Source organism: Hemitrygon akajei, chromosome 19, assembly GCF_048418815.1.
Source record: "Hemitrygon akajei chromosome 19, sHemAka1.3, whole genome shotgun sequence".
In the NCBI taxonomy this organism is placed as follows: Eukaryota; Metazoa; Chordata; class Chondrichthyes; order Myliobatiformes; family Dasyatidae; genus Hemitrygon; species Hemitrygon akajei.
This window is the reverse complement of record NC_133142.1, coordinates 51,247,717-51,265,217: the sequence shown is the minus strand read 5'-3', so window position 1 is coordinate 51,265,217 and position 17,501 is coordinate 51,247,717. Positions and strand designations below refer to the sequence as shown.

At 42.3% G+C, this 17,501-nt stretch overlaps 1 protein-coding gene across 1 annotated transcript in view; it reads right to left on the bottom strand.

Annotated features, from left to right (window-relative positions):
* LOC140741922 (protein SSUH2 homolog) overlaps positions 1–17,501 on the bottom strand; it is a 65,705-nt gene that overhangs the window by 23,170 nt on the left and 25,034 nt on the right. The window contains exons 5-6 of the mRNA XM_073072491.1: positions 15,734–15,794; positions 7,333–7,457 (exon numbers count right to left, since the gene is read on the bottom strand). Of these exons, the coding sequence (XP_072928592.1) occupies positions 7,333–7,457; positions 15,734–15,794 (186 nt within the window). The remainder of the gene's footprint in view (positions 1–7,332; positions 7,458–15,733; positions 15,795–17,501) is intronic.

Genomic DNA, 17,501 nt, shown 5'->3' with positions numbered 1-17,501 from the left:
GTTGTCACAACAGTCATTCCTCAGCTAAAGTCAGCCTTTCAGGTTGGGCTCAAGGAACGTGACAGACTCTGCTACGTACGGATAGACGTCATTGTTGTTGATGGAACAGAGAACGCTACATTAGACAATCCACGTGGAATCCTCATGTGCCATTCAATGGGATGCACCCCTCACTGAAGCTAAAGCTCAGCAACCTAGGTCAAAGACAGGTCAGATTCTATGGGTGGCAAGGCAGAGCAGACCTGACATCGTGTTGCAACTTGGCATCCAGCACATAGAATACCGCAGTACAAACGCTACATGAGGCAAGCAAGATAGTGTGCATAATTCAATCTGAAAAAAATAGTCTTGAAGTTTCAACAGCTTGGAAAAGATAGCTCACTGAGACTTGTTGTCTTCAGTGACACTTCACTTGGAAATCTCCCCGATGGGAGGTAATCAAGGAGGACATTTTATTGTACTGGTGGGAGAAGAGGGAAGATTTTCACTTCTCTGTTGACAATCAAAAAGGATCTGAAGAGTTGTATGTAGTATGCTGGCAGAAGAAACCATTACGATGTCTGAAGGTAGTGATAATGCTGTTTATCTGGCCACACTCTGTTCTGAGCTTGTCCATTGTGACCCAAAGAAGAACAGTCTACAAATAACTTGTGTCACAGACAACTATTCTTTGCTTCATGTCATCAAATCCATCATGCCAGTTACAGAGAAGAGGCTTTGTTTCAAGATAAGTAGCATCAAGGAACTCATCCAAGCACAGATAATTCAAGTGCTATGGTCAGCCACAAAGGAACGACTAGCTGACTGTCTCACAGAGAAGGGGGACCAACTCTTGTGCTGCTGAAGGCACTTAGTGAAGGCATTTGGAACCTTGAGAACTGTACTAACATCAATGGTTGGAGCTAATCCCCATGTCCCAAAGAACATTCAAGTGATGGAATTCATTCCCACATCCTAAAGGACATTTGAGTTGATATATATATTTTTAGTCCTCTGAAGGCACCAAGTGAGGGTATAGGATTTCTTAAGAAATTATTAGGCCTAACAACAGAAGGTGTAAGAAGTACATCCAATTTACATAAAAAGGATGGGAGATTGTTGAATTCTGTTCATTTCAGCCATGTAAGCATTTAGTTAGGATGTTGACTTTCCATACCTGTTATGGACACGTCCACGAGGGAGTGGGGAGCATGATGGGTAAGGAAATGACAGCCTAGTGTACTAAACGTGAACAGAGAAAGTAAAGTTGCTAAAATGAAAGAAAGTCTTGCTTTTGTTGTTTGAAGGTGAACATGTGAATGCCTCGGCAGTAATGACCCACTGCTCATGACAGATAGAGTTCTTAATGGTGAAGTGCAGGCCCTTCTATTTACCGAGGGAGTTCACTGTCATTGTGATTATTGCGGCTTCCATTCCCCCTCCCCCGTACTGGTGCTGGAAGAGCGCTGCAGGAGCTCTTCAACCTTGAGACCACTCACCCTGACGGTGTCTTCATTGGTGCTGGTGAACTTCAATCATGCCAACTTAAAAACAGTTCTGCCAAAGTTCTACCAGTATGTCACAACAACAACTTCCTCCTCAATGTCAGCAAGACCAAGGAGCTGATTGTTGTCTTCACAAGGAGGAAGCCAGAGATCCATGAGCCAGGAGGATTAGAGATGGGGAGGGTCAGCAACTTTAAATTTCTCGGTTGGTGTTATCATTTTGGAGGACCTGTCCTGGCAACAGCACATAAGTGCAATTACAAAGAAAGCACAGCAGTGCCTCAACTTCCTTTGGAGTTTGCTAAGGTTTGGCATGACGTCAAAAGCTTGACAAACTTCTATAGCTGTATGGTGGAGAGTATATTGATTGGCTGCATCACAACCTGGTATGGAAACACCAATGCATCTGAACAGAGAATCTTACAAAAAATAGTGGATATGGCCCAGTCCATCAGGGGTAAACACATCTACACAGTTGTCACAGGAAAGCAGCATCCAACATCAGGGACCCCCACCATCCAGGTCATGCTCTCTTCTCACTGCTGCCATCAGGAAGAAGGTACAGGAACCTCAGGACTCACACCATCAGGCTCAGGAACAGTTATTACTCCTCAACCATCAGGCTGTTGAACAAAAGGGGTCAGCTTCGCTCTACCTCATTTGCTCCATCACTGAAATGTTCCCAGAACCAATGGACACGGTGGACTCACTTTCAAGGACTCTTCAGCTCATGTTCTCAGTATTTATTGTTTGCTTGCTTGTTTGTTTGTTTGTTTATGTATTTATTTGCTTATGATTTCTTTTTTCTTTTTGTATTTGCAGTTAGTTGTCTTTTGCAGACTGGTTGAATGCTTAAAGTTGGTGGGCTCTGTCATTGATTCTATTATGGTTTTATTGAGTCTTCCTGCAAGGAAATGAATCTCAGAGTTGTATATGATTATAGACACATATGTACTTTGATAAAAAAATTTACTTTGAACTTTGAAATTGGCCCACCGATGATGCCATGACTTCAGCCCTCCATTCCATCTCATCCTACCTAGAAAACAATGCCTTGTAAGCCAAGATTTTGATCATCGACTTCAACTTGCCATTGAACACAATCATCCCTCACAGGCTGATAGTGAACTGGTTTCACTGGGACTCCACATCTCTCTCTGTAACTGGATCTTTGACTTCTTCATGGGAAAATGGTAGTGAGGCCATGTTGGCAGCGACATCACGTTGAGTCCTGGTGTCTCCCAGGGTGCGTGCTGAGTCCGCTGCTGACTCACGACTGCACTGCCGGATCCAGCTCAAACCACGTCAGGTGTGCTAACGGTACCACACTGGTTGGCCACATCAGCAACAATGATGAGTCGGCATACCGAGAGGAGGTAGAGAGGCTTGTCAAAGCACAAGAACGACAACCTGAGTCTCAATGTGGACAAGACAAAAGAGATGATTATGGACTCCAGGAAGCCACAGGTTGACCACCCTCCATTGCACATCAATGGCTCTGACATGGAGTGAGCGAAGAGCACAAAGTTCCTTGGTGTGCACGACCTGGACCCACAACACCTCTTCATTAGTCAAGCAGGCACTGCAGCATCTAACTTTCTGAGGAGACTGAGGCGTGTAAGGCTCCCCACCCTCAATCCAGCAACTTTCTACAGGAGCACCATCGCGAGTGTCCTGTCTGGCTGCATCACTGTGTGGAACGATACTACAAGATAATGGACCACACGACCCTTCAGAGGACAGTGAAAACTGCTGAACAGGTCTTCCCCACTCACTAACTATTCGTCACATTTACCAGGAATGGTGCAGACAAATGGGCCCAAGGCATTGTGAAGCATCCCTATCACCCACCTCACCATCTCTTTGACCGACTACCATCAGGAAGGAGTTCCAGAGCACCTAGACTATGACTGCCAGACCGGGTAATAGCTTCTTTGCTTAGGTTGTGAGACTTATGAAAACACTGACACTAGGACACTAAGAGGTCTCATCACCTGGACAGCGAGCTGTTTACTCTAAGGTTTACCTGTGCTGAACTTTACTACATGCATGCTGAATATATTTTATTAACTTATTTATAGCATAATATGTTGGTTGATATGCTGCGTGTGATATATATTGTTGTGGATGTACAGTGGTCCAGAGGAACATTGTTTCGTTTGGTTGTATAGATGTGCAGTCACATGGCGATAGACTTTTGAACTTTTTCCAAATGTTTTGACTTCCTCGTCATGCTCTGAAAGCATTTTTTAAACGGATACACATTCTAGGACTTACAGTTTCCTCAACATCAACACTTGGAGAAGAAATGAAGGTACCAGTGCTCATGGAACTTCAGCCCGAGGTGAGTCCCTCGTAAGGGGTGAGTGAGCGGAGCTAGAGGACCTGGAGTACAATAAAAAGCTGAGCGTCAAACCTTGTACAGTTTCTCTATTTAGCTGAACCCATAGTGAGGCTCTATTTAGAAATGCCACTGCATAGTTACAGTGACCCAGGCTCAATCCTGATCCTCGGTGCTGTCTGTGCGGAGTCTGTCTGGAGTAGCTCCTGTAACCCTGTGAGTTCTTCTCCGGTCCTCTGGTTTTCTCCCTCTCCCTAAGATGTGCTGTCAGTTTGATTGCAGCTCTAAATTACCCCGAGTGTAAGTGGCCGGAAGGAAAATCAGGGGCTATTGTTGGATCACGAAGAGGAATTTCTTTAGCTGATGGTGAACCTGTGGAATTCTTTGCCGTAGACAACTGTGGAGGCCAGATCTCTGGGTATACTTAAAGTGGAGGTTGATAGGTTCTTTAATAGTAAGGGTGTCAAAGATTTCAGGGAGAAGACAGGATAATTGGGTTGAGAGGGATAATGTCAGCCATAATGGAATGACAGAGAGGAATCGATGAACCGAATAGTCTAATTCTACTCCTACATCTTATGGCCTTATGGACATATGAGAGAGAATAGACTATAGGGAGATGTGGGGGTGATGGGATTGGCAGAATTGCTCTGAGTGCTGATAATGAAGCGATGGGCTGAATGGCCTCATTTTTCAATATGAAAATTATGGGAACTTTAGCAACAGTGCCAAAGGTTGGAATGACATCTTAATGCAATGCAAAGGATCTGTATGACAGACCTTTCAGTTTTATTTTCTGTCTGAAACTGGTACAGTGAAAATTACCTGAGTTTTCTGTCACTGGTGATTATAAAGAGAATAAGTTTGGTCACATTCGGGCTGTTCCTCATGACCTAGGGTCCCGCAGGCATACAGCATGGAAACTGGCCCTTCAGAATGTTGCCAGGACTTGTGGGACTGAGTTATGGAGAGAGGTTGAGTAGGCTGGGATATTTTTCATTGAAGCATAAGAGAATGAGAGGCATTCTTATAGAGCTATGTAACATCATGATGGGACAATGTGTACAATCTCTTTCCTGGGACTGGGGAATCAAGAATTAGAGGGCATAGGTTTAAAGTGAGGGGGAGAGATTTAATAGGAACCCATGGGGTAATACTTTCATCTAGGGTGTGGTCAATATATGGAATGATCTGCCACAGGAAGTGGTTGAGACAGGGCCATAACCCACGTTCAAAAGTTGGGCAGGTACATGGATAGGAAAGGCTTAGAGGGCCATGGGCCAAATTCAGGCAAACGGGACAAGCTTAGATGGGAATCTTGGTTGAAATGGACCTGTTGGGACAAAGGGTCTGTTTTTCCATGCTGTGTGGCTCCAGGACTTCAGATCATGAGGAACAGCCCAAACGTGACAGTGGTTGTCCTGGTTAGATCTCTACCAAAGTGACTGTCAGAGTAGCAGCATAACCATTCACACTGTCTCACTCAGAGTCAGTGTTAACCTTGACAATGGGCCATCCCTAGCTATATAAAGATGTATATAAAGCTGAAGATGTGTAAATTCACACTTAAGAGAATGCTATTGATAAAAGTTTTGGAAAGTTACAGGCATTACCATAAAAGCAGCTGGCACTGGAACCCAAGATGGGTCTTCTCACAGTGTTATCGAAGGATCTTTCAATTCACAGACTGAAGTTCCGAACTGACTGGAGCTGTCAAGCTACCCATGGATGTGACTACACACCATTCTTTGGGAATAGTTAAGGAAGGTTGCATTTGAAGACACCTCTCAAGGTCAACACTATATCCCTATTGTGAGAGATGGAATTAAGTAAGGCTGTCTAACAGGGCTCTGCTGAATCCGTATAGTGTATAACCTGTGTAGTGGATACAATGGATTACAAAAACGTTGTTGAACTCCAACCATTACATCAACTTTGTCAGGATGAAGGAGACAGGAGATCATCAAAGGCCTATGCTCCACCAGGATCTAAGGGCCCAAGAAGGAAAAGGAGAACTTGAAGGTGGTTAATGGCAAGATTCTTAGCATTGTGCAGGAACAGAGTTATTTTGGGGTCCATGTGCATAGTTTCCTCAAAGTTACCACACAAGTTAATCGGGTGGTTAAGAAGGCATATGGTGTTTTGGCCTTCACTAGTCAGGGGATTGAGTTCATGAGCCACGAATTTTGCAACTTTATAGAACCCTGATTAGATCATATTTGAAATGTTGTGTTCAGTTCTGGATGCCTCATTATAGGGAGGATAGAGGGTGTAGAGGCCATTTATGAAGACGCTGCCGGGATTAGAGAACAGGATAGGTAGAGGATAGGTAGGATAGGTAGAATGAGTTAGGGCTTTTCTTTCTGGAGTAAAGGAGGATGACAGGCAACTTGACAGAAGTGTAGAAGATAAGAAGCATAGATCAGGTGGAAAGCCAGAGATTTTTTTTCCCAGGACGGGAATATCTAATTCTGGTGGGACATAACTTTATGGTGATTGGAAGAAAGTATGGGAGTGGATGTCAGAAGTCGGATCTTTATTTAGAGAGCGGTAGTGCTTGCAACTCCCTGCTAGGGCTGGTGGTAGAGGCAGGTACATTCAAGACATTTAATAAACTCTTAGATAGGAACTTAGAAGTTAGAAAAATGGAGGGATATGTAGGAGGGAAGAATTAGATTGATCTTGGAGTAGGTTAAAAGGTTGGCACAACATTGTGGGTCAAAGGGTTGGTAGTCTGCTGTAATGTTCTACGTTCTAATCTAAATGGAGTGATTTCTCTAAAGAAGCCTTAACTCAGTGCTCCTACTTATAATCTAATTAACTGGAGTGTCTCCAATCCAAAATGAAATGGATGAGGAGATAAATAAGCTTCTTCATCTTCAGCTTTTTATCCAATTGTTCAGGATAAATATAAAGACTGTTACAATGGCTGCAGATGCTGTGATCTGTATTAACATCCTCTCCCAGCCAACATCAACAATGTTTCTGTCTTCCAGTCTCTTAATCTCTAACACAAGAGATTCTGCAGATGCTGGAAATTCAGAGTACTGGAGAAACTCAAGCAGTTCAGGCAGCATCTAAGAAAATGAATGAACAGTCAATATTTCAGGCCGAGACCCTTTGCCAGGGGTTCATCTTATAATCTCTACCCTGTGTAGGCATTACCTTTGTTCTCACTACCCTTCCCCTTGTGAGCTCTAACATCTCCTATTTCTTATTAAAACTACCTCTGCTTCTCTGCCTGGCATGTGGAGTATTCCCAGCACTTCCTAAATTTATTTCAGATCTCTAGCTCCTACATTTTGTCCCTTTCCCTAAAAAAACTACTTTTTAACATTTTGGTGATCTACACAAACATATATTGTTTGGTGTGAAATGCAGTTGCCACTTCAGTAAGGCATCTTCAAACATTTTGTGATATTAAATTTACTCTGGTTGTATCTACAGGTTGAGTTAGTCCCTGCCTGGCATCTACTGCATTTCACTTTCTTTCTGAGGTTTTTTTACCTTGACAGATGCGGTGTTGGGCACTTGAACTTTTTTCTTCTTTTTCTCAAACATTTCCGGAATGTCTACCGGCACTTCCCATGGTGGCGGAGGGTTGCCAAAACCAGAGCTGTCAATTGTCTGACCTGCGAAGAAAGAGAGTAAGGAAAGAAATGTTTTATATTTCTAGTGCCTATAAGAAGTATTCACCCCCTTGGAAGTTTTCATATTTTATTATTTTGCAATGCTGAATCACAGTGGGTTTGATTTGACTTTTTTTGACAGTGATCAACAGAAAGGACTCTTTTATGTCAATGTGAAAACAAATTTCACAAATGGTCTAAATTCATTACAATTATTAAACATAAAAGAACTGATTGCATAATTACTCACCACCTTCAAGTCTGTATTTAGTAGATGCACCTTTGGCAGAAATTGTAGCTTTGAGTCTGTGTGGATAGGTCTCTATCAGCTTTGCGCATCTGGACTCTGCAAATTTTCCCTGTTCTTCTTTACTAAACCACTCAAGCTCTGTCAGATTGCATGGTGATTATGACTGAACAGCCCTTTTCAAGTCCAGTCACAAATTCTAAATTGGATTGAGATCTGGACTCTGACTTGGCCACTCCAGGACACTAACTTTGTTGTTTTAAAGCCATTCCTGTGCAGCTTTGGCTTTATGCTTGGTGTCATTGTCTTGCTGGAAAACAAATCTTCTCCCAAGTTGCAGTTCTCTTGCAGATTGCATCAGAGTTTTCCTCCAGGATTTCTCTGTATTGTGCCGCATTCATTTTACCCTCTGCCTTCACAAGCCTTCCAGTGAAGCATCCCAACAGTATGATGCAAGCACCACCATGCTTCACAGTAGGGATGGTGTGCGTTTGATGAAGTGTGGCATTTGGCTTACGTCAAACATAGTGTTTAATCTGATGGCCAAAAAGCTCAATCTTGGTTTCTTCAGACCATAGAATTTTCATCCATCTGACCTCAGAGTCTCCCACATGCCTTCTGGTAAACTCTAGCTGAGATTTCATGTGAGTTTTTTTCAACAGTGGCTTTCTCTTTGCCACTCTCCCATAAAGCTGCGACTGGTGAAGCACCCAGGCAACAGTTGTTGAATGCACAGTCTCTCCCATCTCAGCCACTGAAGTTTGTAACTCCTCCAGAGTTGTCATAGGTCTCTTGGTGGTCTCCATCACCAGTCCCCCTCTTGTACGGTTACTCAGTTTTTGAGGACGGTCTTCTCTAAGCAGATTTACAGTTGTGCCATATTCTTTCCATTTCTTGATGATTGACTTAATTGTACTCCAAGAGATATTCAGTGACTTGGAAATTTTCTTGTATCCATCTCCTGACTATAGCTTTCAATAACCTTTTTACAAAGTTGCTTGGAGTGTTTATGGTGTAGTTTTTGCCAGGGTACTGACTCACTAGCCCTGTTGGATCTTCCAGATAAAGGTGTATTTTTACCACAATCAATTGAAACACCTTGACTGCACACAAGTCTCCAAAAACAGATCTCCATTTAACTACTATCACAACTTCTAAAACCAATCAGCTGCACAGGTGCTGATCTGGTGTATCATATTAAAAGAGGTGAATACTTATGCAATCAATTATTTTGTGTGTTATTTTTGTAATTAATTTGGATCAGTTTGTAGAACATGAAACAGTCTTTTTTTGTTGATCAGTATCAAAAAATACAAATTAAATCCACTGTGATTCAATGTTGTAAGACAATAAAACATTAAAACCTCCGGGGGGGGGGGGGTGAACACTTTTTATAGGCATTGTATATTCCAATTGCAATGAAAAAAGGTGAAAATCAATGAAGATTGGTTTCTGTTCTGACGAAGAATCTTTGACCTAAAACAATGATATCATTTCTCTTCCCACATTTTGAACCAGACCCACTATATTTCCAGCATTCTCTGAAAAAACAAATAACTTTTGATATCTTAATATTATACTGTTTCATTTTGGGGTTGGGGAGGTTGGTATGTGGCAGTCAGCTTTCTGTGTCATACCCAGCTCTCTTCTACAGTGGCAGATTGTAGAAGATTCACAATTAATTTAAATATCTGGATTGGAGAAACACAGTTGAGGAAGATGAATACAACAGATCCACTCACCAGATTTCACAAATGGGGTTTTTGTTGTGTGTGTGTGTGTGTGTGTGTGTGTGTGTGTGTGTGTGTGTGTGTGTGTGTGTGTGTGAGAGAGAGAGAGAGAGAGAGAGAGAGAGAGAGAGATGGGAAAGGGGCTTGTTTTGCTGTTGTTTTCTTGTTTTGTGTTATTGGTCATGTTGTTCTGCCAAGGATTGTGAGCATACTATGTTGGCGCTGGAATGCGTGGCAACACTTGCAGGCTGCCCCCAGCACATTCTTGGGTGTGCTAGTTGTTAAAGCTAATGACACATTTGTATCAGATGTACATGTGATAAATAAATCTGAATCTGAATTTGAAAAAACGTGGTATTTGGGATCTGTGCATCACTGGCAAGGCCAGAATCCACCATCCATCCCGAGTCACCCTTGGGAATGTGGGGTTAGCTGTTTTCTTGAACTACTGCAGTCCTTCCAATGGGGGTACTCCCACAGTGTAGTTGGTAAGGGAATTCCTGGATTTAGGCCCGGAAATATGGAAGGGCCAATGATGTATTTGCAGATCAGGATGATTTTGAGGGGATCTGCAGGGGCTGGTGTTCTCATGCAACCACTGCCCATCTCCTTTACAGTGCTGTTGTGTTTCAGGGCTGTTGTTGATGGAGCTTAGATGAGAAACTGCCGGTCATTTTGTAGGGACACTGCAGCAGCCCCTGCGCTCTGGTGATGAAGAGGATTCCTGTGTGGCATTGTTGATTGGGTGCCTGTCACTTTGTCCTGGATGTTGTCAAGTTTCTTGAGAGTTGCTGGATCTAGACTCCTCCAGGTAGGAGGGAAGTTGAGAATTGTGGATTGAGCTCTGTTCATCACAAAAAACAACATCCTCCCCTCCATAGACTCTGTCTGCACTTCCCACTAATGTGGGGAAACAGCCCAATAACCATAGAATCCACCCACCCTGGTCATTCTCTCTTCTCAACCCTTCCCATTAGGCAGAAGATGCAAAAGCTTGTAGACAGCCACCACTGGACTCAAAACCAAACTCTATGCCACTGTTATAAGACTCTAGAATCGTACGTCTTGTACAATGCAACAAACTGTTCACCTGACATCTATGTTGCTGTGACTCTTGCACCTTTTTGTCTACCTACACTGCACTTTATATGTAACTCTTAACACTAGATTCTGCATTCTGTTCTTGCTTTTTCTTATAATACCCTGATGTACTGTGGTTTGAAGTAATCTGTACAGATGGCTTGCAAAACAAAAGTTTTCTCTGTAACCCCATACATGCGATAATAATTAACCAATTACCAATTACTCTATCCAGTTCTGGATTTATGCCTTGAATCTGCAGAAAGGTTAGGCTTGTTAGCTTCTGAAGTTTACATTAGTGCTTCCACTGAAATATGTCAAAGATTCCCTTGCTGTGCTCTCCCTGTCAGTCTGACACATTTCAAAACAGCTAATGCTATTCTTAGAGTTACAGAAAAGTACAGCATATAAACAGGCTATTTGGCCCATCGAGTCCATACTGAACCATTTAAAGTGCCTACTCCCACTGACCTGCACTGGGACCATAGGCCTCCATATTCCATAGCCCGACCCCTACACCTAGAGAAGAGTTGATAGAAATATACAAGATCCTGTAGAGTCTTAAAGAAGATGGATTTGGAAGAATTCTTTCTCTGTGTGAGAGAATTTAGAACTAGGGGTCAATGTTTTAAAATAAGGAGTCACTCATTCAAGACACAGATAAAGCAACCATTTTTGTCTCTCAGATAGATGTGAATTTTTGAAACTCTCTTTCTTAAAGAGGAGTTGATGCAAGGTTTGTAAGGCAGAGGTAGGCAGGTTGTTGTTCAACAAGGGGCTGAAAGGGAGACAGGAAAGCAGAGGTGAGGTTACCACAGGCTGTGGTCTGACTGAATGGCGGCACATGTTTGAGGGGCAGAGAGACTCCCAATCCATCTGACTGGATTACAATGAGACTCAATAGCATGCCCAGAGCCACTTGAATAAGTAGCTTTAATTCAGCAGTTCAGCAATGTGTAGAAGCTTCTCTGTTAACCCTTTTCTGACCTTGGCTACTCTCCATTTCTTTGTTCAGGCATCCATTATCCATAATAAAGTGATACTGGTAGGAAGGACTGGCAGATGACAGGGCAAAATTGCAGTCAGTGGGGTGAGTTGCAGTGTAAAAGGGGGATAACATTGAAAAGGGTGACAAATACAGGACTGAAGGTGTTATATTTGAATGCGTGCAGTACATAAAGTAAGGTAGATGATCTTGTAGTGCAGTTATTGGTTGGCAGGTATGACATCGTGGGTATCATGGGGTCATGGCTGAAGTTGGCAGCTTAAAATTCAAGGATACATGATCTATCAAAAGGACAGACAAGTAGGCAGAGGAGGTGGAGTAGATCTGCTGGTAAAAAAATGAATTCAAATCTTTAGAAAGAGGTGACATAGGATCAGAAGATGTAGGGTCCTCGTGGGTAGAGTTAAGAAACTGCGAGGGTAAGAAGACTCTGAGAGCTAACTACAGGTTTTCAAATAGTAGCCAGGATATGATCTACAAATGACAGTGGTAGATGGAAAAAGCATGGTCAAAAATGTAATATTCCACTAGACATGGAGGATTTCAAATTGCAAATAGATTGAGAAAATCAAGCTGATGCTGGATTCCAAGAGAGAAAATTTGTAGAATGTTTCTGAGATGGCTTTTGGATTAGTTTGTGGTTGAGCCCACTCAGGGATCTGCCTTTCTTGATTGGGTATTGTGCAATGAACGGGATATGATTAGCGATCTTAATGTAATGGAGCCCTCAGGAAACAGAGATAGAATTCTTTGAACATAGAACATAAAACATTACTGCACAGGAATAGGCTATCTGGCCCACAGATTGTGCTGAACCAGCTAAAAAGCAAATCAAAATCACCCTAACATTAACTCCTCCTACCTACACTATGTCTAAATCCGTCCATTTTCCTTACATCCATGTGTCTATTGAAACATCTCTTAAAAGCCTTGAATGTATTTGCCTCTACCACCATCCCAGGCAACACATTCCAGGCATCTACTCCTTGAACCTACCTCCCCTAATCCTCAATGCATGCCGTCTGGTATTAGTCATTTCAACCCTAGGAAACAGACACTCTTTGTCCTCATTATCCATGCCTCTCATAATCTTGTCAACCTCTATCAGATCTCCCCTCAGCCTCTGACGCTCCAGAGAAATCAACCCAGATTTGTCCAGCCTCTCATGATAGCACATGCCCTCTAAACCAGGCAGCATCCTGCTAAACCCCTTCTGCATCCTTTCCAAAGCCTTGACATCCTTCCTAGAGTGGGGCAACAGGAACTGTAAGCAATCCTCCAGATGAGGCCTAACCAAAGTTATATAAAGTTTCAACATAAACTCCTAACTTTTGAACACAATGTCTCGACTATTAAAAGCAAGAATTCCATAAGCCACCTTAACTACTTTACCGACCTGTGAGGCCCCTTTCAATGGAGCTATGAAGTTGGATCCCAAGATCTCTCTGCTCATCAACACTGTTAAGGATCTTGCCCTTAACTGTGTACTGTCTCCTTGCATTTGCTCTACTGAGGTGCAACACCTCCCATTTATCTGGGTTAAACTCCATTTGCCATTTCTCAGCCCATATCTGCAACTGATCTACACCATGCTGTATTCTTTGCCAGTCTACTATACTACCTACAACTCCACCAATTGTGGTATCATCCAGAAAATTACTAACCCTCACATCTACATTTTCGCCCAGGTTATTTATATACATCGCTAACAGCAGTGGTCCCAGCACAAATCCCTGCCAAACTCCACTAATTACAGCTTTAATTAGTCCATTCAAACATTACCCTGTTTTCTGTGCGCCAGCCAGTTCTGAATCCTAACAGCTAATTCGTCACGGAGCCCATACATCGTAATCTTCTGGATTAGCCTCTCATGAGGGACTTGGTCAAATGCCTTATTAAAATCCATGTAGGCAACATCCACTGCCTTACTCTCATCAATCTCTCTCGTCGGCTTGTCAAAAAACTCAGTCAAGTTGGTAAGGCGTGACCTGCCACATACAAAATCATGCTGGCTCTCCTTAATTAGACCGTGGGGTTACAAATGCTCATATATCCTATCCCTAAGAATATTCTCCAGCAATTTCCATGAAATTAACATGAGAGTCACTGGTCCATAATTCCCAGGATTTTCCCTTGTTCCCTCCTCAAACAGAGGTATAAGATTAACCACGTGCCAGTTCTCCAGGACTTCGCCTGTGACTAGAGAGGACAGAAAGATACTGGTCAAGGGTCCAGCAATCTCATCTCTTGCCACCTTCAATAACCTGGGGTAAATCCCATCAGGTCCTGGGGACTTTAGAAACATTAATACTCCTTAGGAGGCCTAAAACATCCTCCTCCTTGACCGCTAAATGAATTAACGTATTTATACACCCGGCACTGATCCCCTAGCCCTCCAGATCCTTTTCATTAGTAACCACGGAAGAAAAATACTCTTTAAGTACCTCACTCACTTTCTCTGCATCCAAGCTTCATCCAATATTTCTCCTTTTATCCTTAAGCAGTTGCACCCTCTCCCTAGTTATCCTCTTATTTTTGATGTCTGTACAGAATGCCTTGGGATTCACCTTAATCTTACTTTCCAAGGACTTTTCATGGTTGTTCCTGGCTTTCCTAATTCCCTTCTTTAGTTCTTTTATTTATAATCCTCATCTGCTTTTTTTGATCCTAGCTTCTGAAGCTTTGCATACTTTTTCTTCTTGACTAAATTTAGCACCCTCTGGACATCCAAGGTTCTCTCATCTTTCAATCCCTTCATTCCTTCTAACAGGAACATACCTTTCCTGTACTCTGCAATTGACCTATAAACACCCCCCACATGTCTGATGTGGACTTGCCAGGGAAAACCTTTTCCCAGATAATGCTTCTTAGTTTCAGCCCAATGCCCTCGTAATTTGCCCTATTCCAATTTAAAACTCTCACATGGACCATACCTATCCTGATCTACAGCTATCCTGAAAGTTAAGGAGCTGTGGTCACTGTTCCCCAACTGTCCACCCACTGAAAGGTCAGTCACCTGGCCAAATTCACTCTGCAGTTTGAGAGGGAGAAGCTGAAGTCAGATGTATCAGTATTACAGTGGAGGAAAGGAAATTACAGAGGCTTGAGAGAGGGAGCTGACCAAAGCTGATTGGAAGTGGACATTAACAGGGATAACAGCCGCAATGGCTGGAGTTTCTCGGAGCAATTGGAAACCACAGGATTGATACATCCCTAAGAAGAGGAAGTATTGAAAAGGCAGGATGACGCATCTGTGGCTGACAAGGGAAGTCAAAGCCAACATAGAAACAAAAGAGAGAACACATAATAAGCTAAGATCAGTGGGAAGTTAGAGGACTGGGAAATTTTTAAAAACCAACTGACGGCAAATTAAAACCATAAGAGGATAAAAGAAGAAATATGAAAGTAAACTGGCCAATAATATCAAAAATGATACCAAATAGTTATTTCATATACATGAGGAATAAAAGAGACAAGTGTAGATATTAGACTGCTGGAAAATTACACTGGAGTGATAGTAACAGGAGACAAGGAACTGATGGATTAACTGAATGTGTACTTTGCATCAGTTTTCACTGTGGAAGACACGAGCAGTATGGTGCAAGGTCATGAATGTCCAGGGGAAGAAGTGAGTGCAGTTGCTATTACTAGAGAGATGATGATGCTTGGAAAACTGAAATGTCTGACAGTAGATTAGTTACCTGAACCTGATGGTCTAAAAGAGGTAGGTTAAGAGATTACAGAAGCATTAGTAATGATCTTTCAGCAATCAGCAGATCTGGCATGGTTCTGGAGGTCTGGAAAATTGCAAATGTCACTCCACTCCTCAAGAATGAAGGGAAGCAGAAGAAAGAAAATTATAGGCCAGGCAGCTAGACCTCAGTGGTTGGGAAGATGTTGGAGTTGATTGTAAAGGATGAGGTTTTGGGGTACTGGAGGCACATGGTAAAATAGGGCAAAGTCAGCATGGTTTCCTTAAGGAAAAAATCTTGCCTGACAAATCTGTTGGAACTCTTTGAAGAAATAACAAGCAGGATAGACAAAGGATAATTGGTGGATATTATGTACTTGGATTTTCGGAAGGCCTTTCTTGAAGTGCCAGACATGAGACTGCTTAACAGAGTTGTTGAAGAGTTAAGAATGGTATTAGTCTATAGTTCACTGTTGCTGCAAACATACAGCTTGTTTAAGCAGAGATTAGAATTGACAAACTCACCGGCATAAGGCTCACTTTTCCATTCAGGTGATCGAGATTCAGTGAAGCTCTGAAGGCGATACTGGAATTAAAGTTAAATGAATTATTAAATACAGTGAACGAATTTATTAACTTTGTAATGTCAGAATATTTGCCGTATTAAAGGTCAAGAAATATACAGCAACAAACATTCTGCTGGAGGAACTCCGTGAGTTGAGTAATCTTCACTCTGTCTTGATCAGAATTTCAACACAAAATGCCAACAATTTCACCTTTACATAAATGCTGTTCTAAGACCAAAAAGCATAGGTACACAATTAGGCTATTCAGCCCATCAAGTCTGCTCTGCCATTCCTTCATGGTTGGTTTATTATCCCTCTCACCCCCATTCTTCTTCCTTTTCCTTGTAACTTTTGACGTCCTGACTAATCAAGAACCTATTGTTACGAATGTGGAGCAACTCTGATGGGCCGAAGGGTGCAAAGTCGCCCCCTCCTTTTGGAGAATCGCAAATTGCTACTATTCCGATGCTGTTATCAAGGGAGATGAGAGAGACACAGGATAACAGCAAAGGCAGTTGTTATAGACAACGCAGAATACACAAGGTGGAATGTCTCCTGTTGACAAAGAGAGAGATTACTGCTTTTGTCTCTTGAAGGAGAAATTGTGTAATGAATACTGTACTATTTATTGAAACCCCTCAGGGGGCAACCAGAGTGGTCTGGTTGAGGGATTGCATCATCCCAACCTGACTGACATCTGAGACCCCGTGAGTGAGGATAAAAGTAGGGTCTGGGGAACACCCCTCAGAAGCACCAGGAGAAACGCTATGAGACCGGTGGGGGCTTGTGTGTGTGTCCACCCTTGCCTGGGTGACGAGTCCTCCACGGAACGGTCTAGCTAAAGGATGGATACGGATCAAGATCGTAACAAGGAAAGTCGGCAAGTTTCTCTCTCTCTCTCTCTCCAACAATTGCCACACGGTGATCAGCAACGACTGCAGCCTGTATGAACTGAACTGAACTTTATATTTCCATTGGACAATTCATTATCCCCTAGACAACGATAGAGATGATTTCTTATTGATTATTATTATAACCGCACTTTTAGGTTTAGTTTTGATGACGTATATTATCTGTATATTTGCATTGATATTATTTTTGTGTATTTTTACTAATAAATACTGTTAAAAATAGTATCATCAGACTTCAACGGACACTCCTCTCTTTGCTGGTAAGACACCCAGTTACGGGGTTCGTAACGCTATCAACCATGGCTTTAAGTATACCCAATGACTTGGCCTCCACAGTGGTCTGTGGCAATGAATTCGACAGGTTTACCACCATCTGGCTAAACCCAATGAGTTCCTCCAACAGACTGTCTGCATTGCATCAGCAATGTTGTGTGCCTCAAGAAATATTGAATTACTTTTAGTTCAGTGTCATGAGTATTTAGTTCTGAGATTGCAGAGAGAATCTATATAATATGCCAGGAATGCAGCACAAAGTATTGGAAATACTCAGCAGATTCTAAGGAAATTCTTTGACTTGGAATGGCATCTTTGCTTCTCTCCAGATATTGACCGACCTGTTGTGCATCTCCAATACTTTCTTTTATATTTTGGCTTTTCACCATTTGCAGTATTTTCCTTAGGGATTGATGCACCAGTAATTTGAAGCAGAACTTGTGAATCCCAAGGAAAAGCTCTCTTGCCAAGTGGATAACTTCTCAAAATTATTAGTTAGCTACTGCCTCAGTGGCAGCTAACATTTTTAGAAAAGTTTTACAG